Raw genomic sequence first — 25,931 nt, forward strand, 5'->3', positions numbered from 1 at the left:
CCAGTCTTCTCAAGTTTTGGGAGAAGTGGAGTATCATAGGGACAGGACAGTGGATTGTGAAGGTTTCAAGGGAGGGCTTCTCCTTTACTTTCATGGAGAGCCCTCCTTTGGTCCCTTCTCCCTTTGTTTCGACAGCCTGCTCAAGAGGCTTGGGAAAATACTTGGCCCTTTTGGAGGAGGTCTCCTCTCTTCTTCGAAAGAGAGTCGTAGAAGAGGTTGAGGACTTCAATTCAGAGGACTTATACTACCACCTGTTTGTGGTCCCCAAATCATCGGATGGGAGACCAGTCCTCAACATAAGCGCCCTCAATCTCTTTTCTGGCATCAAGACATTCGTCAAGTTAGACAAAGTTCAGATGGAGGCGAACCAGTCAGTCCTGTCATCCATTCACCAGGGTGATTGGATGATAACCTGGGATATGCACGATGCATGCTTCCACTTTCCCTTCCATCCAGACTCAAGGAAGTATCTAAGGTTCATCTTTCAGGACACTCCCAGGTGCCCCACGTCAGCATCTAAACACCTTTCTCCTCTTGGAGTGTCCAGCGCGGTCCGAGCTCCCAGTGCCAGCTAAATCTCCAGTTTCGGGCTTTTTGCTTCAGCCTCTCTACGGCACCTCAAGTGTTCACTCAAGTCTTTGCTCCTCTAGCAAGTGACTTAATTTAATAGGCATTAACATTAGTCCATATCTGGACGACTTTCCCCTTCAATCCCCGTTGAAGGAAAAATGCATGAAGGACTTGAACATCTCCTCTCTCTCAGGAACTGGGAAGTATCGGGTTTTTCCATTTGCCAAGAGAATCACCAGCTGCCTTCAGACGGTCCACAAGTTTCTAGTCCCTTCGTCTTGCTCGGCCCATCAGTGGAGACTGTTGTCCATCAAGACGTGTGTCAAGTTAGGCAACTTCTCATGAGAAGTTTTGCAGTTCTTCTTGTAGGCCAACTGGAACAGGGAAACACAGCTGGACACCTACACATTTCCCATAAACCCGTTAATCAAGTCGGACCGGCATGGTGGCGGTCCAAACGTAGACTTTTGGAAGGAACGCCTTTTCATCCTCAGAGCCCAGACCTAGACTTCTATTCAGACTCCTTGGTTCTAGGTTGACGAGTCTTCTTAGGCTATGCCTTTCTACCCTTCAGCATGGTCAGGGAAGTGCTGAGCAAGTCTTGGGCTCATGGCAGTGTTACGATGATTCTCATAGCCCCATTCTGGCCCATGAAAGAATGGTCCTAGGGCTTGCCACAGTTGTGGGTGGACTTTCTGAGACTTCTTCCCCTAAAAACTGTGTCTACTCAGACAACCTCACTTTAAGAGATACCAAAGGGTGGTCCGCTCTTGTCCAGACAGGCTTCAGACTGTCCAGAAGCTTGTTAGACCATAAGACTTTCCAAGAAGCGCTGCAGAGGCTATTGCAAGATGCAGGCTTCGACTTACTAGCTGTGTCTTCCAGGTTAAGTGGGTGATTTTCCGAAGCTGGTGCCGTGGACTCAACATATCTTCTTCTGCGACATCTGTGACCCAATTGCAGATTTCCCTCTTTATCCAAGATCTAGAAATCTCTCGTCCTCCAACATTAAGGGGTTTCGATCTGTGTTTAGCTCAGTGTTTAAACACACGGGTCCTGAATCTTGCATCAATCCCAGATCTTAATGACTTCGTCAGGTCTTTAAATACATCTAAGCAGGTAAGGAAGATCCGGTCTCCCGGAACCTTACTTAGTGTTGAAGTGGCTGACGGGTCCCGCTTGTCAACCCCTTCATTCCTCTTCTCAGGGAAACCTTACTCGGGTGACTCTCTTCCTCATGGCCTTGGCTACTGCTAACATATTAGCAAGTTCCAGGACATCGATAAAGGGTAAATTTTTTCACAAGGAGATGCAGTTTGCTTCTTTACCCTTGGATTTTTAGCCAAGAACGAAGACCCTCCCAATCCCTGGTCCCATCCTTTCTCCATTAAGACCTTAACGGATACCCTGGCTGTGAGGAAGAAGAGAGAGTCTTTGTCCTGCTAAGGCTTTAAGGTATTACCTGAGCAGGACCGAGAAGATCAGAGGACCATCCAGTAACCTCTGGTGCTCTGTCAAGGACCCATCTCGCCTTCTGACTAAGAACGCACTGCCCTTTGTCGTCAGACTTAATTTCTGAGGTAATTTTTCTGAGGCACACTTTCAGATTCAGGAGGGCATTTTGCCTACTTTTACAGTGAAAGCTCATGACGTCAGGACAGTCTGTACTGTATTAGGTCTCAGGCACATACGCCATTCTGCAGTCAGCCTACTGGAAGTGCGAACCGATGTTCGCGTCTCACTATTTGAAAGAAGTTGAAACAGTGTTTGAAAATTGCAGTACCTTAGGGCCATTATCAGTGGCAGGCATGGTATTGGGTTAGGAAGCATAGGAATCTCTCTTTTCTCCTAGTATCTCTTCACCTTAAAGTAGGGTGTTGAATTTTTTGGAGCCAGAGGGTACAGTGTACTTGGAGTAAGGAGTACCCACCAGTCTCAGTGGATGGGTTGTGGTGTTTTCAGTGTAAGTGAAAGTGTTGTGTGGTTGTTTTTATTGTGGTACTGCACCCAGAGCAAGGGCACTTATTGATGCTCTGCTAACCATCAGACATCCTTCGCTGCAAAGCTCCCACCTAAGTAGAGGCGCTCCATGGCTATACCGTCATGCCACTGCAGGATAAGATGAGCACCAACCAGAGGCAGTAATTACCTGCAGTAGCTCTCTTACCAGATAATGAAATGACAAGCATTGTCTTCAGTGCTAGCAGCTTTTCTATTTCAAAGTCATTACCATAACTCAATGTTTTGGAGTAGAATATGTCCATGCATCCCACCCCCTATCAATTTGGGATTCAGCTGTTTAATTACTTGGTATGTTACTTATATGGAAATGTTATTTTCATGATAAAGTTAAGTTTCATTTATACTTACCAAGTAATTACGGATTGGAGCCCTCCCTCCCTCCCCTCTCATGGACATAAGAACACAAACAGAATGAGGTTTTCTGCTAAGTTGTTTCCAGTACTCCTGTTAGTAGGTGGGATTTGTCACCTACACTAAACTATCAAAGTGCTACCGCAATTTTTTAAATAAAGGCTGCCACTTGAGTTAGAACTATAATATAGCTATGTAATCACTTGGTAAGTATATATGAAATTTTAATTTTATCATGAAAATAACATGTTACCTTAGTGCTAACAGATTTCAGGTATCACATTGCAAAACTGGTATTACTTAACTTAGTGCTTACAGATTTCAGGTATCACATTGCAAAACTGGTATTACTTAACTTAGTGCTAACAGATTTCAGGTATCACATTGCAAAACTGGTATTACTTACCTTAGTGCTTACAGATTTCAGGTATCACATTGCAAAACTGGTATTCATCAGCATTTGGAGTTAATCTCCATAATGTGACCTACTGTAAATTGAAATATTTTTGACTGGTATCATAGGTATTTATGCAATATTGTAATATACAAATATTGGTCAGTGATGTATTAGGTTATCATGATGCAGTTGGAATGTGTTTTCTTTAACTTACCATTTCATCATGGAATTGAAAAGTGCAGATACTGAATGGTAACCAGCATGCATTATAGTAATCTATTGACTAACTAGAGGATAAACTAAGAAAACTTTGTAGCTAACACTAGTACAGTAATAAGTGTTATTTTTATAGGTTTAACACAGAAGCATATCAATTGTTTGCTCACTAGTTATCTTTTGTGGTTTGGAGGACAGTAACTGATATGATAGTAGCTTTTTTTCCTTGTACCTGTATGTTGCATAGCCAGGAGTCAGAGAGTTGTAACAAAAACTTCAGCCAGTTTTCATGCAAGAAGAGAACCTGTTGTAGTCGCCACTTAATCGAGTGAGTTAAATTTTAATTTTCAGAGTGTTGTTTTTGAGAGTGGAACTTTGCTAGAGCATTACAAGACTATTAATTTTGCTTACTGTTTAAACTCGGCATACTTTCTTTTGTAAATATAAGTTCATTGATGAAGTTCTCTTTATTATAATTTATTGGGCATGATATGGTTCGCATGTTTGGTGTAGATCCTTTTTTGAATGCCTTTGGTAAAATTTGCTTTTTTTTTTTCTCTCTCTCTGTTCAAGAGTTCATTTAATATTTTCTTCAATAAAAACTTTATGCTGTGTTGATGTGAAAGATAGCTAATAACAGAGTTAATTGTACCTTTTCTGAAAAGCTCAGTCTGTGGCTGTTTAAACTATGGAGGGTAAATATTAGATGAATTAAGTTAGAAAAGTATGATACTCTTGGAACTTGAAGTGGGAGGGATGTGTTAGAGTGTGCATCATTAATATGTCTCCACAGGTGTCTCTTGAAATTCAAGTCTTTGGGTTATGGGTTACAGCAGGTGTTAGTGGGGATAGGAATCACTTACAGTATACAGTACAGTATATCTGTGAGGTGACCGCGAGTAGATTTGGTGTCGTAGGATTTTATCCTTGTGGTGTATTTTTAATCACTTTGAGTGTGGTAATTTGTGATATGAAGGATCTTTCATGCCTTATGTTTAGTGAACAAAATTAGGGGTTAACTGCATGTATCTTGAGTGCAATTTAAGTTTTGTTGAAGAAACCATTATCTTGGATAGTTTATGCATTAGTTTTGAAGTGGTTGGCCATATGTATTTAATGAAAAATTATGATCCTGTAGCCTAGGTTGTAAGATCCTTCACTTCCCGTCTACCCTACTCGGTTTGAAAGCTAAGTTGTCATCTGTGCAATTATTTTCTTCAATATTTTTGCTTGTAAAATTCATTGATACTTTTCATGTGTAGCCTAGGTTTTCTTGTTTCTCTCGGCTTTTGCAAACCAGTTAGTACCAGTGTAATGAGTGTGTTGATAGAGCATGTTTTTCTTAACTAAAACATGAAAAATGTGTCATGTTTTTAATTTAAGTGATATAGTTTGCTGTTGCTCAGAAAACATAGTTGATAATACTTACACAAGTAAAAACTGGATTTCTGCATTTTACCCTTTAAGATTTATTATCACCTGCCTTGTACATTTTCATAGCGTACTCATGGCTATTGGTGTTCACGTTTGTAGATTACATAGATCTAGCTTGGATGAATCTCTGATTCGTTACAATTTTATTCGAGAATCTGTTGTGTTAGCTAGGTATCTCCGGTTTGTTCTGTATGCGTTGCCCGTTACAGTATTTCCCTGGCTATAAAATAATTTGATACAAGATTTTGTGCTTTTACAATATGGAATTCATAATTTTAACCAATTAACAAAAGTAATTTTGCAGTCAGAGGTTCATTATAATGTTCCCCATTGTTTGCTAAATTTCGAAAAATGCTCTGCTGAATTTTTTTTTTATATTCTATGCTTACATTTCCCCATGTCACTGTCAAGTGAGTGCAGAGATATCAGTGGATATGTTACAGCTTTGGAGGCTAATACTAAGTATTTCAAATGGGTGTGTTGTAATTCATGAGGTTGCGAATGAAATTTTATTTTGTAGTGATTCAGCAGGTCATTAGCAGAAATTGTAGAATTAGATGTGTTGTGAACATTTAAGTAAGTAAATGGAAGGGATTTATTTTTGTAGTGAATGTTGAGAAATTGTCAGACAAGTGCAATGCCAGTAATGAAGGGGCACTAGAAATTCTTAATATGACAACAAGTAACCTAATAAAACTAAATGGAAGAGAGAATTGTAAATGGCCTCACCTGAATTTAAAATACTGGTCAGCATGAGTACAATATGTTTTGATAACATTTATCTTTTAATTTTCTTCCCATAGTTGACAATATGTAGGACCCACTTTTTGCCTCTCAAATGTGGCACAGAAATGATCACCCAGGCCATATGAGTAAAATAATGTAATATTTTTTGAAAAATTATTATTATTATTATTATTATTATTATTATTATTATTATTATTATTATTATTATTATTATTATTATTATTATTATTATTATTATTATTATTGGTAAAAGAAGGATAAAGCTGAATGTTCTGAAATTCAGTGAAAATGTAAAATAATGACCAGTCTTTTGGCTAGATTGATGAAGTCCTCTTCCTCCAACAAACATAATATTAAGCAGATATTGGTATATTTTTGTATCACACCAATTTCATATTAAATGAAGACTTTTCATTTACAAGAATAGTGTAAAGTATACTATCCAGATATTTTGTGTATCTGCAGTGAACATTTGAATTATAAGGCAAAAGAGCAATCTGAAAATGTAGAAAGTCTATTCCAGTTTTCAAAGGCTTTTTGTGATTAATTTTGTTGAATTATACTATATATATATATATATATATATATATATATATATATATATATATATATATATATATATATATATATATATACATGCATACATATGTGCATATATACATTCATATATACACAGCCATCCTTCAGTTACTTGGATTCATCTTATCCAGAACTTGACATTATCCAAACGCTCTCCGATGGTTGGCAATGCTGTGCAGGTCTAAAGAAGTGATGGTAACACTGCTGACACTCATAAGCATGCTGAGATAGGGTTTATGGGGGTGGAAGGCCAGGGAAAGAGTTTCCAGGTTGGGAGGGGGTTAGAAGGCTAGGAGACATGGGAAGAGAGCAGTTGGCAATGCTACGGTGGGATAGATAAATGTTAGTAAAGGCCATTTCACACCAGATGAGATGCTGTGTGCACCATGCTGGGGTAGCCATGCTGTGGCACTGGATTTTAAAATGCTGACATTGTTTTAAGCAAGGACGTTCACACCGGGTGCGAAGCTATGCTATCAATGTCTGCGACATAGCGTTCATAGCTTCCAAGATTGCCTGCGCGCGATATTTGTGGACGTAGCTCACCTCACGCATGCTCACTTGGGTCTCACAGCAGATGTTCCTGCCTCATGGATTAAATCTGAATATACTTTAAGCGTTATATTAACGTGGGTGGTATAAAGTCGTCTTCTTATTTTAACGTGCTTTTTTCCTGTTTGTATGGGGTAAGCACAATGCCTTCTTTTGAAGGACTTTGATTTGGCTTTGGGGTAGACTTTGTATTCTTGATCGGCTGCCCTGCCTGTCATTACTTAGACCCTAGTAGTGTATGTACATGTATTGTACCAGTCACCAGCGCCCTATCTTCCAGCAGCGAAGAGTCGTTGTGCAGTTAGGTCGACAGTCGAGATGTGTGAGGTGTCTGTTATGTTTTTAGATGTTGGAGTGGCTTTGTTTGTGTGTGTATTAGTCTGTAACACCCATTTGCTTTAAGCAAACCTATCCGTTGATTACATACATAATCCCGGGGTGTCTACACGTATAGCAAAGTGTCCGCCTCTCTGACCGGTCGGCTGTGGATTTGAACCCGCACCACAGACCTCTAAGAAGTCCAAGGGTGCTGCTCTAACCGACTTGGCCATTGAGGCTCTAACGTGGGGGTATAAAGTATACCTAAGCAAATTTACTTGAAGTAAAATTTTATTTCCAGTAGTGCATGGTCAAGTGTTGTTATTACTGTATTATTATTATTATTATTATTATTATTAAACAAGAGCACTTTCAAATGGGAGAAGCAAATGTCCAAAGAATACAAATGATTTCATAGATAAATATATAAATTAACTTTAAATATAGCAGTAAAGATGAACAGATTAAAAATAGATACATACTTGCTTGAATTGTTTGCAGACATTCATAGCTTTTGGTGTGAACACATGCATAGCGAGTATAGCTAGCATGGCTCGTAGCATAGCATAGCATAGCATAGCGTGCTTAGCATCGCATCCGGTGTAAAACGGCCTTAACCAAGGCCATGTAGATGGCCTTGCCTTAACTCTCCTCACAGGAATGAGCTTGCTGAGAAAGGGTTATTGTGGGTGTGAGTGGGGAAGGAGTTTCCCTTAGGGTTTCCCGGGCCAAGAGGGGGTGAGAATGCCATGCAGGATATGTGGAGAGGGGTAGGTAGACATTTAACTTCTTAAAAGCATTAACTTTTTTTTATGTTTTTCCCATTTTAATAGAGGATATTGCTGTATCTTATATTAAAATCATCATGTCAATGCAAAAGAGATAGAGAGGGTAGAGAGGCATGAGCAACTCAAGGTGTTGCTAATATATACAAAAAATTCACTATGAAATTTGCATTATAAATATTTTTCATTAATGTTTAACTGTAGGGTGCCATGTCCCATGTGGGGAGGAGTGCCATGTATCAATATGACATGTCAACCATAGAGTGAAGTTGATATACTTTTATAATAAAGCAATATTTTTTATCGAAATTCTCTTATACTGGCAACTTCACCTATTTGAGCCGTGAAACAGGAATAGTTATATACTGTATGGCATTTTTTATGATTTTTCCTGTCATGCAGATTCGTGATTTTTATTATGAACAGTTTGTAACAGTTGAAAAAACCATAGGAAAAGCTGAAACTAAATAACACATTTGTAGAATAAACTAAATAAAATAGAGGGAATGTAGAAATGGAAGCAACACCACCGAAACATGCGTTGCATTCATGATACACCAATCATAAACGATTTGGCAGACAAAAGACTAGAAATGGTAAATTATTTGTCTATAATAAATTGATATAATGTGAAAGTCATCAGAGAGTCAACTGACAAAAAACCAAGAAATGAAAAATGACAAACGCAAGTGCAGAAAGGGAGGGTGTGTGTGTTTGTGTCAGGAGTTTCTTTTTATAGTGTGCTCTCTCTTTTAAGTTGTGCATGATTATTTTATTATAAGTTAATGCCCTTAAATAGAGAGTGAAGAAAAAACATAAAGCAAATTATTATTCCTGACAAAGTTTATGAAACATGAATGTAAACATTGGGAGCTAGAAAACAACATTATGAAATGAACTGAAAAAATATTGATTGAATTAAATATGTCAACAGGGATGAAGTATTCTCTCGTATCCTGTTATGATATGTGATGATCATATTAGAGACAACTAAAAGAGAGAAAGAGAAAAGGAGAGCCATACGACGACGTTATCATAGACGAAATGTCATAATATGTGTAAACACGTGCGCACACACACAAAGCAAAGCTTCCTTGATACTGTGAGGTGAAATGGAAAATCATTAGTTACAAGAAAACAGATGATTAGCTACTTTTTAGCTGATTTTAAAATAAATTTGCTTTGAACATATCATCTTTGAAAAACGCCACACGTACTAATGACGTGAACCCAGGGCAAGTTTTACACATACAGCTTCCATGGGCAAAACGAGAAACCAGTGATTGTAATAAAATAGAAGAGTACTGATAACTTTTAGATAATGGTCTTAAATACAACATAATTAAGGGGCCAAGTCTAGGTGCAATGTGAATGATGCAATCAGTATGTGGTATAATTTAGAGTAAGGGAACAACAAATAATAAAAGGGCAAATTTATCAAATTAGTAAATAAATGAAATATGATCCAGTATGTTAACAAGTAATAAAGAGCTCACATTTTTTAGCAAAATGTTTATTAAATGTTATGCAGTATTTTTCCATGTGTTTAGGCAAATTTATTTAAGGAAAGTGATATCCATGTTACTTGGTAGTGTAACAATACATACAGTTCACCTACCATATTGTTTGTTGTTGAACAAAGAGTGAAAAAGATATTTGCTTACTACTTTTTCAGAGTATATGTATACAGTATATTTTGTTATAAATATGGGAAAATAAGTTATCTAATTGCCTCTTGTTTTAAGTTTTCTTTAAAGTTTTTGGTTTTGCAAGTGCGGTATTTTATATTATCTTTTCTCGTCTGTTAAAAGTTCTAGCTAAAGTGTACAGTATAGTTACATAATGTAATATGCCTACTGGACATTGTCAAATTTCTGTTGATAAAGTAATTATTTTAAAAGTGAAAGTATTACTGTTTATGTGGCAGCCAGGTCCTAAGAAATTCTGAGATGTTTGGTTACATGTGTAATTCCATGCATACATGTACTGCACAATACAGTACCTGCATTTTAGAACAATCACACTAATGTAAATCATTAATAAAATCTATAAAAACAGCTCTTATATGAATATTATTAAAGTGATTTTGTTTCACTGTTTGAGAACGTGCTCAGAAATTCTAACTGTATCCATTTGGGAAGGTCAGATAATACAGTTATCTGAAATAAAAATAATTTTTATCAAAATGAAGATTTGCTTTATCTAATTATATGACATGTATTATTGTAGATTTACTTTATCTAATTATATGGCATGTATTATCATCTGCATTATCATCTTATAAACGTTGCGATCATGCACCATTTTCATTCTAGTAATGTTTACACTTAACATTACCAGCAAGGGCTTAGTGAGTTGTACCGACATCATTACTATTAATCGTTGAAGGAAACATAATTCGGAGATTCATTTTTTGTAGATTAGTAAAACTTGGTTTAAAAATGCAGTGTACCTTTATCTGTACAAACAAATTTTGTGATTTCGTCAGTTTCAGACACGTTGCTTTCTCCTGCCAGAAACTTTTCTCAGTCTGCACTTTGTTTCTTCAGTTGCAATTATTACCTGCAGCTTTAGCAATATACTTTCTTGAGACCTTTTTCTTCAGTGTGTGAAGGATGAATAAAAATTACTCTTCCCTCATGGAAGTCACAATTGAGAATTTGCAAGTTTTGAACAAGTCGGCAATTGTAATGCAACCCAAAATAAACATGCATCGATTACTGTAACCATTAGGTCTGCCTACTTGTTTACCAAAATATGAATGGTGTGCGCATGACGTCACACAATCCAATGAGTGTTGCCAAATTTCCCAAGTCGTTGGCAGTTTCCTTTATGCTACTTTTTTCTTCACAGAAAGGGTATTAAAACACCAAATTCCTTAAAAACAACAAAAAATTATTTAGTGATAGCATATATTTCATAAAACAAGTTCAGAAAAAAAAAAAAATTATTTCGTGATATCAAATTTTTACTCATTTTATCGCACGATTTACTCTTCTTATTTTTCTATCCCTCTCAGTTTTCTTGTTTAGTATCCCATCCCAACAGATACAGAGTTTTGCAAAAAATTAAATTACATAATTGTGAACATGAATGATTTCATTCCACAAGCCAAGCCAGCATATTTGTATAATGCCCTTAGAGTTTTGCCATGAATGGCTTTGAAGACATCTGTCATAAAGCTTAATTGAGAGAAAATTTATAGAAGGCATCTAGAGTTGACTCTAGTTAATTTTGTTGATCCAGAAACTTTGATCACTTTGGCTGTCAGTCACCTTTTAGCATAAATCGGAATACCACACTAAAAATTGTTTAGCAATGTAGCCACCTATGTAATCACAAAGATTCTTCTTCTGTCACATCACTTATCGATTTTGAGTTCTTAAGATCTACTACTGACAAACTGGCCATATCCTCTGGAGTGTTATCTGTATTTTTGTTCTCAAATTCTAGATCCAAGTCTACATTTGTAAATCTGTTGCTAGTTATTAAAATTCCTAATGCAAGTTCATGCTCATTATAGGATTTGTCTTTGGTTGAAGCATTTGCCGGCACCAACTCTGCTGATAAACAATCGTTATTTTTATGCTTTCTATTTACGTTTGTTTTATGGCTGATTAGTGCAACGTCCTAACCGAGAAGCAGCTTTCTAATCCTATATTTGTAGTTATAGCACATCCAGGTGATAATGCAGTCCCCTCATCTGTCTGCAACACCCAAAAAAATTTCCTAGTGGGTCCTGATTCAGTTTTCGTGTTGATATATATGTGTGTTCTACATTGTAATTTTGATTAACATTTTATATAGACCCATTAGTGCGTGACACGGTAAGATCACGCCCTTTTTGGAAGTTGTAATGTGCTTGGTTTTGCGTTGTTGCATATTAAAATTTTTGTCAATACTGTACATTGATAACTTTACGTAGAATAGTGTTCTAGTTACATAAGTCAGTTCCATAAGCTTTCTTGATTTTACATTTCTAATCATGCATGACGAATTCATAGAGATAAATTCTGCAGTAAACTTCCAGATGCTGCTTTTCAACAGCCTCCTCTCCTAAATATTCTGTAGACTTAGCAAAGGTATTTGACATCAGCTGCACGCATATTTTACCCGCTGAAGTTCAATTTTTCAAGTTTATATAAATTTCACTAATCTTTTGATCTTGACCATATTCTGTGCACGCCTTACTTAACATTTCCCTAATACAAGAATCAGAAACCAGTGTTCCATCTTCAAAACAAAACCCCTTAGTTATAAAATGGTTTCTTATCAGTTTTATCATACGTGGGGCATTGGCAAATGCGAATATTTCCCTATCATGACGTGGGTTTTCTATTGCAACTCGCTTTGATTTAATTGGGTCTATCCCAAAAGCCTTCCATAATTTTAGGTTGTTCGGCCCATGATCAAGAACAATTGCAATTACAGGGTAGCCTGCATTATCTACTACCACAGTTATTTCAATTATCACCTCATTGACACATGATCTGTCAAAATCATAAAAGATTTGTTGTCTCCATTTACGAGTCAGACCCTTCAGGTTGATAGCTTGAACTTTTCCATGAGGTTTATGTAATCTGTTTGTTATTTTATTGTAACTCCGGTGCTTTGTGATGCTCATTTCATCAAAAGATATTACGGCTAGCCGTCTCTGAGTCAGCTGTGCTTTTCATTAATGACAAAGCATGTGTCAGTATACCTAGCTGACAAGGGAAACGTCTTGTTCTCTTTCGCGTGACGTCATGCCCCCCCTACAGTGGGCCAGGTAGCCTGCGCGTCGTCAGACCTTATATATCTAGACACATGGTCTAAAGGATCTTTAGGTCATTCCTAGACTGTGACTGTAACTAACATCGGCAAACTGATGTTCCTCGATTCGTTGTTTATGTCAGTATTTGCTGCTATCTATGCCTGTGTTTTGCTGAGTGATGGTCATTGAAATAATAAGTGGTTGTTAATTATAAAAAATATTAATGAATTATATTAGATAAGCCAATAAATTTGGTATGCCTGGTTGAATGTATGGTGATTCACACGCATCGCATTATGATAAACTAAAACATTACTTTTAGGACTTTTTTCAAGTGAATGGTTATCAAAAGTCTCTGTTTATTAATGCAGCAGCACCACCATCATGACTTATGTTACAGGTACAGGCGCCCCCCGGTTAATGGTGGGGTTCCGTTCCCGGCTGAGCGATGATAACCGAAAATAACCAATAATTATTGTAATAAAGGGCGTTTACAGTGTTGTAAGCACCAATAAACCGTTTGTCGGTGCCATTAACCACTTATTGGTGTAGGTAAACCATCTACTGACACCAATAAACCACTTGCCCTCACCAAAAATCACTTACCATCACTGAAAATCAGGTTAATGACATTTTTAGTCAAGCATCGTAAAACACCATTAACTGACGCAGCCGATAAGCAATGACTGCCTGTAGAGGGGGGACAGTTTCTCACATTCTGTCAGTTGTCTGTGCAAATGCTTGAGTGTATGGTTTAGCAAGCCATTTGGTTGACTGCAAGATGCATTGCGGGTAGGCATAGTGTTATTGCAGACCAACTCAGTCAGCAGGGTCAGCAGCTTGCAGGGACGGAGTGTTGCCTGTACTCCAGTATAGCAGAGAAGTTTTTCAAGTTTTACGGGTCTCCCATGCTCAGTCATTTTACGACCAGGCTAACCGAAAACTTCCAGTTTTCCTCTTTCCTTTTCTCAGTCCTCAAAATGTTATGGTGAATGTATTGCATCACCTTTGTGGCACCTAGGTTGTGTATGCTTTTCCTCCTTTCAAACTGCTTCATGGGGTTATAAACAATGTTATCACCCCCATCTTTGCATGACTCTGGTGTCTCCTTGTTGGCCTCATGCTGAGTGGTGTCCCAGTTTGCTGTTCCCAGGTTAAGGCATAGGCACCATGAGAGCTACCCTAGCCCACCTTCCTGTAACAGCAGCACATTTGCCATTGCTGTTAGGCTGTGCATTCCCTGCAACTTTACTCTGGAGGTTCTCCAGGGTATCATGTGAAAGAGAATCTTTTCTTGCAGGGTGACAAGGGAAACATAAGTGTACCTATCATTTTCCCAGCAAACATGTATCATGAAGAATGGGTATCTTCGGTGATCAGTATCATAGAAGGGGGGCATCTCTCTCTTCAGTACTTGTAGCAAATTGCAGACATCCTCATTTACCTTAGCTGAGACATGTCTCTTTCACCGCTCTTCCATGAAGGCTGTTGCTTAGTCATATTGCATATTTTCAGACTGTTGAAGCTAGACCTCTCCTCTTTGATGGAGTTGTTTGTACTCATGAAGGGTTTAGAACAGTCTTCTCCTCTTGGGGACTCCAGGCTCAGGATGTGTCCCTTTTACTTTGGAGCTTTACGTGGTAGCTTGTTGATCCTCTGTCTTTAGTAACAGATGGAGTCTTTACACGTTGACTGTTTCTTCTATTCTGGTCACAGTGAATAGGTTGAGGGAGTATAGAGTACATTGCTAACTGTATCTCATTGAACCTCCAATAAGGTGGGAATCTCTCTCTTGTTCTCCTTTGTTGCTAAGTGTAAAGGAACCTCAAGACTCATCCATATCTGACAAGAGATTAGGAGTTTTTTTTATCTCCTCCCTCTGAGCTTTGTAAGTCAAGATCCGGATGAGATACTGCTCTGCCCAACTCGTACTGTTCAGTACTATTTGAAAAGTACCTACTCCCAGAGTTTGGAGTGTTACTGACAAGCACAAGGAAGAGGTATTTGGTAACTTTTTTTTTTTTTTGCATTACGTAAAGTTCAGTTGGACTGATACCTCCTCTGAGGAGGTGGTTAGCCTCCCTTTCCATGGGAGGGGTCTGTGAGTTGAGGGCATGATCCATCCCTCACTTTTCAGAAGATTTTTACAGTTTTCCAAGTAATGAGGAGAGGCATTTGGTGTCTCAGACTATCTGTTCCTCATTCTGCCTGAGGGATGTTGCTCACAAGCCCAAGAACACTTTTTCTTCAGGACCTGTGGTGGCTGCCCAACAGGTTATGTAGTCACCAGAGTGCCATTTTGGACAAGGTCAGTATCTTTTGTGATGTACATAAAGCCTGGTGTAGGTCTGGAGGTGGAAGTGGAATGACTGGGTTCCCTTCCATCCTTTCAAGGGCAGCTTGTAGACCAAAGTACATGCTGCAGTCACACAAAGTACAGATGAGTACACTTCGGTCATCCTCTCCCTGTCTATGTCTGGGAGGTTCTCCCTTGTTCCTTCTCATATAAAAGTGGTGGAGAGGGAACTTGATACAGTTTTGTCTGGAGCCCAGTACTAGGCTTTAGCTAACTCTAAACTGCCTTCTCATATAAAATCTCTTACTTGAGACATCATGGTTCTCTGAATTTTTCCATACACAAGTATTCCTTTTTGTTTTTGGGAGTACTCAGGCCCAGGGCCTAACTGCTCTGGCCAACCATTTGGTCAGTCCAGTAGGAGGTTACAGGAGTCATGACTTTCCCTGCTTGCTAGGCAACCATGAGAATGTCAATTCATTGGTGGCTCTTAACATCAGTCAGTTGAAGGGACTGACCTCTCTCATAAGGAGTAAGTCTCCTATATAAAAGGCTGTGGTTTGTATTTCTGTAAAAACAAATAAAACATTTTTCAAGTATTTATTTTTCATACGTACATATACAAACCAGAGCATTTTGTATACCTTCCCGCCACGACCATCCCGCTCAATCCCTGCTGTCAGTGCGATGATTGGTGATTGGTAAGTGAGGGATACTCCCCACTCCCCCCTTCCCCACCTGTTTACCACCTGGTTAAATATATTGTTACCAAGTTTTTAACTGCTTTCCAGCTCACGCAGGGAGGTACTGCAATATGAAATTAATTAAAAATTCGTTATATTTAGAGGATCTAGAAAGTATGTAGGGGTGAAGTTATTCATCAGTTGGATAGCCAATAACAGGGATGGTTAGGGTAAAAAGAAGGCTTTAAGAACTTTGAAGGTTTCATCATCAAATACTGTATTACCTAATTTTTAGGAACAAATTTAAACATTCAAAGTAATTTGCATATCTGATTTTTCTTTCTAGGACAGTTTTGAGGTAATCATAATACATGACGTGTTTCTGATTAAAGTAGAAGATAAAATCATATTTTTATTAAACTGAATTGAAGTATTGGTGGGAGAAGATGGAGAAATGGGTAGACCCTATGCCTTTGAGTGAAATTGACCCAAGTTTTAAGTTCTCATTCAGATGTGCTGTGCAGGCAGTTTTTGAGTTCTCATTCAGATGTGCTTTGAAGGTCAGAGTTAACATGCAAAGAGGAACAACTGAAGATTGGTTGTAAAGGAAAAGGTAAGCCCAGAACACGATAAGCACCAGTGTGTAAGCAGGAATAGGATGGGAAAACTAGGTCTTAGGTAGATGAAGAGTTGGCAAAAGAGCATAGTCATGAACACCGGAATTCAAGAATGAACAAATGTATTTTCAGCAACAGTTGCAAATTCAGTAGATTAAAAATCTACAGATGAGTGTGCCCTAGGTAGTGAATCCATAAACAGAAATTTTCTGGAATCATTTTGTGTGCCTTGGAAAAATCAAGAACAAATTAATCTTAGGAAGATGGTGCATATGTTCTCATCATAAGCACCATATTGATGACACTGACAGAAATGCCACATTCAAAGAATATACTATTAAGAGACCTAATGAGCAGACATTTAAGAATGCCAAAGAGAAGTTGTTAAGTAATTTTGGGAAGCAAAAGTACAGCTTGATTTTCTTAAGATAAGTAAAGTGGCAATTCAGGGAAGATAAGTAAAGTGGCAATTCAGGGCTGAATGTTCTGTCATGAGTGTCTTACAGTTCACCTTGTCATTTAAGGTTGTGATGGCTATGGTATGTACAGTGTATATTCAAATCTGTGTTATGCAGATTTGAATATATTTTTGATACTTAAAAGGTGTTGATCTTGTCTGATGCCAGTCAACTCTGTAAGTAATAAAGCAAATCCATATAATTTTTGTTGATTTATTTTGATTGTGACATATTTTCTAAGTGAAGATAATATGTTGTTTAAATATTAAAGCCAATACTTTGTTTAAATATTGTAGTGACTAACATGACCTATGACCGTCTGGATGAGGAGATTGGAGCAGAGGACAGCGGGCCACCAAATCACAAGCAAGTTCTCCATCTGGGCACAGCTGAAGAACTTACTTTACATGGGTATCAGCTGTCATCTTGGAAGGCTTTCTCTTATTACCTCATTTCTGTGATAACGTTAGGCTGCCCTTTGCTCTTCTCCTATTGGAAACCAGAATGGGGTGTGTATTGGAAGAGAAGAAAATGCCCACTATCCCATGCAGACACTTTGATCATTAAGGTATGTATGTAAGACTCAAAGTGTTTTTACCACTTGGATATATGATATGCTGAATAGTCTTGCATATTTTAGAACTGTGGAGTATAATATTAATTTTGTGAAGGCATATTCAGTAGGTCTGATGATTAAGAGCTGTGTTCATGTGGATTACAAACCTTTCTTTTATTTATGTCTGAATTTCTGCTCAGGTTAGATTAACTTTCAATTGTTTTCTCCTTTTTGCTCTGTTACATTATTAGCAGAAAGCTGTGGTAATGGCTTGTCCCAGACAGCCAGTTTCTATGTCTGTATGTTATTATTACTTAATGTCAGTATTTAGATTTTATGTGCATCATTCAGTTGCAGTGATCTGAGAGAAATGACCTTTCCCTTCTTATATTAGAACGTGGTCAACAGAAACCCTCACTTATTGGGAATTTGCATTTTAGAAACAACACATCTTAGGAAATTAGTGTATATACAGTACAGTGAAAGTCCAATACAGGCAGTTCCTGAGTTACACTGGAGATCCATTCCTGCAGCTTGTTGTAAGTTGGATTTTGGCGTAAGTCGGTTCCTAATACAGTAATACAATAATAATAATAATAATAATAATGATAATTTTTATATAAGTAACGTACCAAATAATTACATAGTTATTAGTTTCTACTGTATGCGGGGTGTAGGTAGCTTGCCCTGCCCACTTTTAGGGAAGAATAGGTACAACACAGTTAAAGAGCTCAATTCATTTCTGCCGGTCAATGACTAAACATTGGTTGTTGGGCAGCTCTTTGAATTCGTATTTCACCAGATGGTTTATCCTCTTCATTTGGTGAAGTATTCTGTTTGTGGTAGCACACTACTTTTAATTAGTTTAGTTAGTATTAAGGACTTTCCCAATTTTGACTTGGTTCTATTTTTTGACCAGTCATGTCAGACTCTAGCTTGTCAAGTGTTAGGTACTGCAGTAAAGGCTGCAAGACAAGACTTATGTCACCTAAATATGACAGCCATACCATTTGTTCTTATAGGGAGCAAGTTTGCTCACCAGACCTTAATTGCAATGAATGCAAGTGTTGTGATAAAGGGAAATGGAAGGCTTTGCATTCTCATTTGGAGAAACTCCATTATGACAGACTTAGGAAGGCAACCTCTATGGCTGAAGCTAAAGCTTCTGCTAGTCAGGCTAATTCTCCAGTAGTTGATGTTGCTGATTTGCATGTTCCTTCAATACCTATGACTGCCTTTTCTCCCAACTCCAGTCCTCCTACTTTTCCAGTTACTCCAATCCCTGGCTCCCATTCTTCCGACCCCAATGCCATTGCCAGCTTAGAAGCACAAATGGATCAGAAGTTTGATATGTCAGTGAATACTGTTTCCCAGATTGGGAATTCAGTGAGAGCCCTTATGGACAAATTTAACAGTGTTGGTGCAAGTACAGTGTCGAGTGCAGTGTTAGTAGAGGGGGTGGCTACTTGTCCCACCAATGCTCCTAGACCAAGGTCCCTGCTAAACTCCCCTTGCTCACCTGGGACAAAGCAAACTGGCAGTCCATGGGAGGTCGGTGGGGTTTGCCCATGGGTAGTCGCTTCCTCAACTGAGCCTGTTGTACGCAAGCCCCAGGGCTCAGAGGACCACCACTGGAAAGGCATCTGCTTGGATGTGCATACTGTACATTATCGTCAGGTGACTCAGACTCTAACAGGCCCAAAAAGCGCAGTCGGTGCTATGCTAGTGTTTCGAGGCCGCTGAAAAGGCCTTGGGCCTTGTGGAAGAAGACTCTCCTTCTGTCCGTAAACGTGCTACGGAGAGGGCTCGCAGTCTGCTCCCCTCTTGCTGTTTTTGGGAGTTTCCTGGCCAAGCTCCGAGGAGCGCCCATCATATGAGTGCCCATCATATGAGTGCCCAGTGTCCATGATTCCAGTGCATGAGCGCCCATTGTCTGAGCGTTCAGAGTCCGAGCGCCCATTGTATGAGCATTCAGTTTATGGGTGTCCAGTGTCCGACCCCTCGTACAAGCACCCAGTGTCCGAGCGTCCAATGTATGATCGCCCAGCGTCCGAGCTTCAAGCTTCTGAACGTCCAGTGTCCACGAAGAGTGTTTAGGCGGTTAACCCCTTCTTTACCGACAATTTGTTTGCATAGTACCAGTACAGTACTGGGTACATGGAGGTGGTATGCACATAGCACCAGTCTTCCTCTTTTCAGCTCTAGACCTCTTGTGATTTCATTAATTCAGTTTGGAGCAAAACAAACAGTATTAGCACTGCCAGGTGTATGATGAAGCGAAACAAACATTATTGCTGGCTATAGTTAAGTTAAGTATACCTTAATTTAACCAGACCACTGAGATGGTTAACAGCTCTCCTAGGGCTGGCCCGAAGGATTAGACTTACTTTACGTGGCTAAGAACCAATTGGTACCTAGCAATGGGACCTACAGCTTATTGTGGAATCCGAACCACATTATACCGAGAAATGAATTTTTATCACCAGAAATAAATTCCTCTAATTCTTCATTGGTCGGCCGGAGACTCGAACTCGGGCCTAGCAGAGTGCTAGCCGAGAACTCTACCAACTCGTCCAACGAGGAACTTGCTGGCTATAGATTCAGACATTTGGGTACATACTGTGTATACATACATGCACATACACATATATATATAGTGTCTCTCTCTCAAATAGATAAAAAAAATTTAGTATACTATTTGGAAACAAGTGTAATCTCTCTCTCAAATAGATGAAAAAGTGTTACATGGCAACACTCACTGTACTATATTCATGCATAGCGAGTAGAAGGGAGCTTCATTTTGCTTTGCGCTTTTGGGCAGTATAGATGAAGTATCTAGTAGGCACTGGATACAATTGGGTAAATCTCTCGCTCTCTCTCTCTCTCTCTCTCTCTCACTCTCTCTCTACTTCTTTGTTGACTCATGTTGGTTGATAAATCTGTGGTTGTGTTTCCATCACTCTCTCCCCCTTTTATATGAAATATATTCCAGCCCTTTTGCTGTTTACATTCATATTAATATTTAAAAGTTAGTAAATAATTTTTTTATCATAAAAACTATATTTAGTCACTTACCAAAGCCAACCACCCCAGTGTCATAAGATCAGATTGGCGTAAGTCGGGTGCGTCATATCACAGGAACTGCTGTACTAGTTCTATTAGTATGGTAGTTGGGTCAAAGTTTCATATTGTGGATTAAAGCTGCAGGTCCAGCATCTTTCTGCCAACTTCTGTATTTTAAATATGGTTAAGAGTTCTTCCTTAATCTGAGTTTGCACTACTAGAAAACATCATGACAACGCTTCTCACTCAGCTTCGCTTATGAGCATTATAGAGGAACTAATTCAAAGTGTAATGAAGGCAGTTCACCAGTGCCTCCAGGGATCCTAACACTTCAGGGGTTAGGTTATCAGGCTGTGTCTCACCCCTGGAAATTGCAAGAAATCGGTCACAAGGGGTAAGGGTTACTATGGCTAAATGAAGTTGACATTCATGAAATCAGGGTTCTCTCTACTTCTTTTAGTTTTAAACATAATAAATAGCTATATCTTATTTTAAATGTAGGTATATGGCAGTGCCAATCCACTATGCTAAACTTTATTTTGATAGATCTAGCTTACAAATGGTTAGATATGCATGCATTGGGACTGTTGGTTGTGGCAGGTAAGTTTTACCTTTGGGAAAGGACTTAAGGAGATAATCCTCTTCTTCGTAACCTTTTCTTCTTCATTCATTGTTGGTATCCCAGAGATGCAGACTTCAGGGTTGGTAGCTTCTGTATCGTGATTGGAAAATACCTGTAATTCCTGAACATTCAACATTTGTAAGTGCAAGTGCCTTGCTGTACACTTGAATGGTTCACCCTTAGTTGTAATTAATCTAGGAGTTACCAGCACTATGACCCTTGACACAGTCCTCAAGTGTTCTTGCAGATGCTGCAGGTATAGTGTACCAACCTGATATTCAGCAACGAAGTCTTTCATAAATTGCTCATCAGACTTGTACACAGTGTTGCCACTTTTCCACACCACTGACTTCCACACTCACCTACATTTTATATTCATTCAGCCATCAGTAAAATCTAATGTATATAAACAATATATGCATTCCTTTATTGTCTCAAGATCATTTGGTGTAAACATATGTTAACCGGAAAAACTAAATGCTTATCATTACATTGGTCTCTTGACAAATCACTTTTTACACTTATTCAAACAATTCTAAATAGATTTAGATTACCTTAATTAAACAGAAACCTAAAGCTGCCACTCTGTTATTGTCTGCATTTTATGCATCAGTCGTGACATTGCTCAATCGACTTCTGCTGCTTCATAAATTGGCGCATAAATGACCGTTCTTTGATGGTTCTTTATTCAGTGGGTATTATATGAACATATATATAAATATGCAAATGACATAAAATAGAGGTCAGTGAATCTCATAACATAAGAAAATAATGTATTAGACCACAGTAAACCCCTGAAAAGAATGCGGAAATTTTCCTACACTTGGTGTGGCAGATCGTAAAATGAAGATGCCACTTCTGCACCTGATCATCTTTTGCATGAAAACTTTCATACCACTGGCCACATTTCTGCATTTCGGCAGCACTGCTTGTACAGTATATGAATGATGGGGTTGTGATGTAACAAACGGTATTTCTATATCTAAAATGATCTTTTCTTACAAGCTCATTATACATGTAATGAATATCCACATCCTAGCCCCTCTGATTTCGTGGCCTCATTTCTGGACTGCATGAAAAAGAAGTATAGTGACTAATGGCTACCTGAAGGTTCAGGTGGTGTATGCATCTTAATATTATAGATTTTCTTATGTGTGTTAGACAAAAGATTAGGGCTTGCAAAGGCCAGCTTTTGTATATACAGTAGTATTACAAATGTGAAATGTGTCAGCATTAGTAAATGTGCGTTGATTAAATGAATGTCAAAAATTTGTTGACATCATCATCATTGCCTGCAGAGTAGTGTGATATTAAGGTCTGCTGTAAAATTCTGCCACTCATGTCTTTCCAATGTTTCACTTCCTCATATCTCCACTCATTTCCAGTTTCCCATTTTATAGTTCTCATAAAGGAGTGCAGCTGCCACCTTGACTACTGCCCCCAGGTTGGTGCAGTAGTCAAGTACATATATTGAGAAGTGAATTTTCAGCATTGGTGACTGTGATTATTACAATTTTAGTTTTTAAACAAGATTGGAATTGATTGGCAACTGTATGAAATGGCAACTTGACTGTGATATCTAGTCAGATTATTGGACTTACATAAAGTACTTAACAATCATTCGTTATTAAATAGTAGATCATGTTTGTCAAAAGAATTTTGTGATTTGTATTCAGACAAAAACTAAATTATTTATAGTTAGTTACAAAAGTCTTACTTTTGTTTGGCTTACCATCATTCTTTTCTCTCTGGTTAATTAACATCTTTGGGATTAAACTAATAATAAGAAGATAAAAATAGTTTTTAAAGGTTAGCATGTCCTTTATTATCATTTACTTTTTTGGGTATTTGTTCTTTTGGCCAAGTACATGTTAACAAAATTTATATTGTTAAATAGTTTTCTAGAAAAAGGTATCAGGAACTGGTTTTGTCAGTTAACTTGTTGGAACAGTTAAATTCTCTCATTTATAGTAGTTGATGTTTCAAAAAACTTATAATAGTTTTTGAACTTCTAGGATGCTGATGGTCAGTTGATAGTCGTTCCACTTGAGAATGAAGAAGTTGATACAAATTTTGATCCCCAGTATGCAGTGACATCCCATTTTGCAAATGTTGCTGCAGATGGTTTACAAAATGGAGCAACAGATTCTACTCACCTAACTGAGCCAGTTAAAAAGTGAGTACATATACATTTTTTTGATGAGTTTGAATACCACCATAGGTAATCTGACAAACAGTAGCTAGCGTATTCAGTACATTTATGGCAATTACAGAATACATTATAAATCAAATAACAGAGAAAAAGTGCAAGAATTTAGCAGTATTGCACTTATTAAAAGTGGGGGTAGTGATGAATTATAAATATTGGTGAATTAAAGGTGGGGGTAGTGATGAATTATAAATATTGGTGAATTTCTGGTTTATGTAATTATATACATATACATAGCTATTCTTCTTGACAACAATACTTGCTTATATCACTGTATGGGTACAGTATATACAGGTTTGTTAATAAGAGCATAGAAATGTCAAATAGACTGAAGCTCATAAATCAACTCCTAATCCAGAGGTGTAAGAGAAGCAGTTGGCAGATTTTTGAGTCCTTCTAAATTACCTTTTCTGTTCAAAAGTGGTAACCATGTTTGTCCAAGGTACCTTATTTATAGCTGTGCTTGCATAGTTTTCCCTTGTTTTTTAAATTGTTATTTTTGACAGATGTTACTAAAATGTATTCCTCATTGTCAACTTGAAAATCATTTGTTTTACATATCTTTAACTGTCTGAAAAAACAAGCTTATTTTCAATTTGGTTAAGAGGGTTTAAAAAAGTGTATCCAACCCATTTCTCCCCTTTGTGGGCAAAGTAGATAAAAGGATTTGGATCTTCCATGCTTCTCCATCACAGTTTTACCCCAAGATTATATTGACGTTACTAGATAGCTTGAAGAGATGAATGTAACTAGTTGATTTTTGGGAGAAACCGCCCATATTTATGCGATTTAGCCCTTTATATATTCTTGACTCAGAAAGCTTTGTAAAAGTTAAGACTGTAGCACAGAGGTCTGATCAAGCTATCTTTTGTAACTAACTAGTCATTGATTTATTCTGGTTATTAACATTGTTTTATTACCTTTATATTTCTAATCCCACACTATGACATTAGCATGTGCAGTGAGCAGTGCTTGTAATTGCCATATGTGATGGCATGTAAGACCCCTTATTTCAGAAAGGAGTATTAAGAAAAAATTTTTTGTTGTTTTGCATGTAAGCATTTAATATTGTAGCTGCAGTATGGAGAAAACACTTGGATAGTAGAAAAAGTCTTTATGAATTCTATACAAGAGAAAAGAAAAGCACCTTAGGTATATTAGAAAACAGTTTGTAGTACATCACCTTGGGATTCGGTTAGCCACCGGAGCATTCAAATCATCACCAGTCCAATCCTTGATTGTAGAAAGTGGACAAATGCCACTATCTTATAAATTCAAAATAACAACGATGTGCAGAATTTAAAAATATAAATCGTCAGCAAAAACCAAAGATTTATTTAAAAAACCAGATTGTTTTCTGGAATATAAAATACCCCATCCTTCCTATTAGAGCTAATAGATTATTTATTAACAATGATCTTTATAATATTAGATTTTACAATTTTAACAAAATAATGCCCTCCATGGATGATAAAGTGCTCCCCAGATATGTAACAAGCTATATTTTAATACCAGTTAATAAATTGAATAACCCACTTGCTATGAAACTGTTTGCTCTGGAACATATCAAGGTACACAGTAATAATCATTTATATACTGATGGTTCCAAAGATGATATGGGGAGTTGGACTCGCTGTTTACGAGAAACAATATAAAGAGCCAAGCCTCTTTACATAACAAAGCATCAGTGTTCACTGCTGAATTGCCTAGCAATAAAAGCAGCATTGACAACTATATGAAAACCAGTTTAATGAAGTAACCATCTTTAGCGATTCACTAAGTTCAATAAATGCAAAAAACTCTTCTACTCAAAAAAATAAAATTGTAAATGAAATTAGACATACATGGCATGAAATGAAAATGCAAAAGATATCTGTTACTCTATGTTGGATACCATCTCACATAGGATTAGAAGGCAATAAAAAGCTGACACCTATGCAAAGAGGCTAGAACACTCCCAATATCAGCAGAATTATTACCATTAGAAGATTATACTAGATATAGTAAGCGGTGATTAAGAAGAAATAGCAAAATAACTGGAGGGAAAGCAGTCTTAACAATAAATTAAGAGAAATAAAAGAAACTGTAGACCCGTGTATCATCCTATCAGAATTGCATACGGTTTTTCTGTAATGTTGACACGACTAAGAAATTGGTCACACTAAACTGACACATGGTTACCTGATGAGTAACCCCCATGCTATACGTATGTCGAAATATGTAATGTACAAAATAACAGTAAAGCATATTTTAAAGGTATGTCAAAATATCGGAAGAGATATTTATTTGAAAGATATTCCTTTAAAGATATACTGTCAGAAAATGACAAATTTTCACTTTTTAATATTTTTAAAATTCCTTAAGAATTTAATCATTTATATGATAAAATATAAGATTCATAGAATAATTAATATATTCTAATTAACTTAATTAGTTAGGTAGATTAACATATCGCTAGTTTTAATTAAATTCTTAGAGAGTTTAAATAGCTTGTCTAATCGCTTGGGCCAGCCTAGGAGAGTTATTATTAACTCAGTGGTCTGGTTAAACTAACGTTAAAAAAAAAAAAACACATCCTTCCTTCTCCTCTTCCTCTAGTTGACAATGTCAACAGTGACAAAGAATTTGTTAGTGTTTAAATTTCCAAACAAAATTAAACAAAAATTAAAATTGTAGGTTTAATGTAAAAAAGTGTTTTGAAGT

At 37.5% G+C, this 25,931-nt stretch overlaps 1 protein-coding gene across 1 annotated transcript in view; it reads left to right on the forward strand.

Moving 5' to 3' along the window:
• The window catches only part of LOC136851590 (polyamine-transporting ATPase 13A2-like), a 227,693-nt gene that overhangs the window by 25,704 nt on the left and 176,058 nt on the right, over positions 1-25,931 (forward strand). The window contains exons 3-4 of the mRNA XM_067125881.1: positions 17,075-17,346; positions 23,035-23,195. Of these exons, the coding sequence (XP_066981982.1) occupies positions 17,075-17,346; positions 23,035-23,195 (433 nt within the window). The remainder of the gene's footprint in view (positions 1-17,074; positions 17,347-23,034; positions 23,196-25,931) is intronic.

Source organism: Macrobrachium rosenbergii, chromosome 3 (assembly GCF_040412425.1).
Source record: "Macrobrachium rosenbergii isolate ZJJX-2024 chromosome 3, ASM4041242v1, whole genome shotgun sequence".
Taxonomy (NCBI): Eukaryota; Metazoa; Arthropoda; class Malacostraca; order Decapoda; family Palaemonidae; genus Macrobrachium; species Macrobrachium rosenbergii.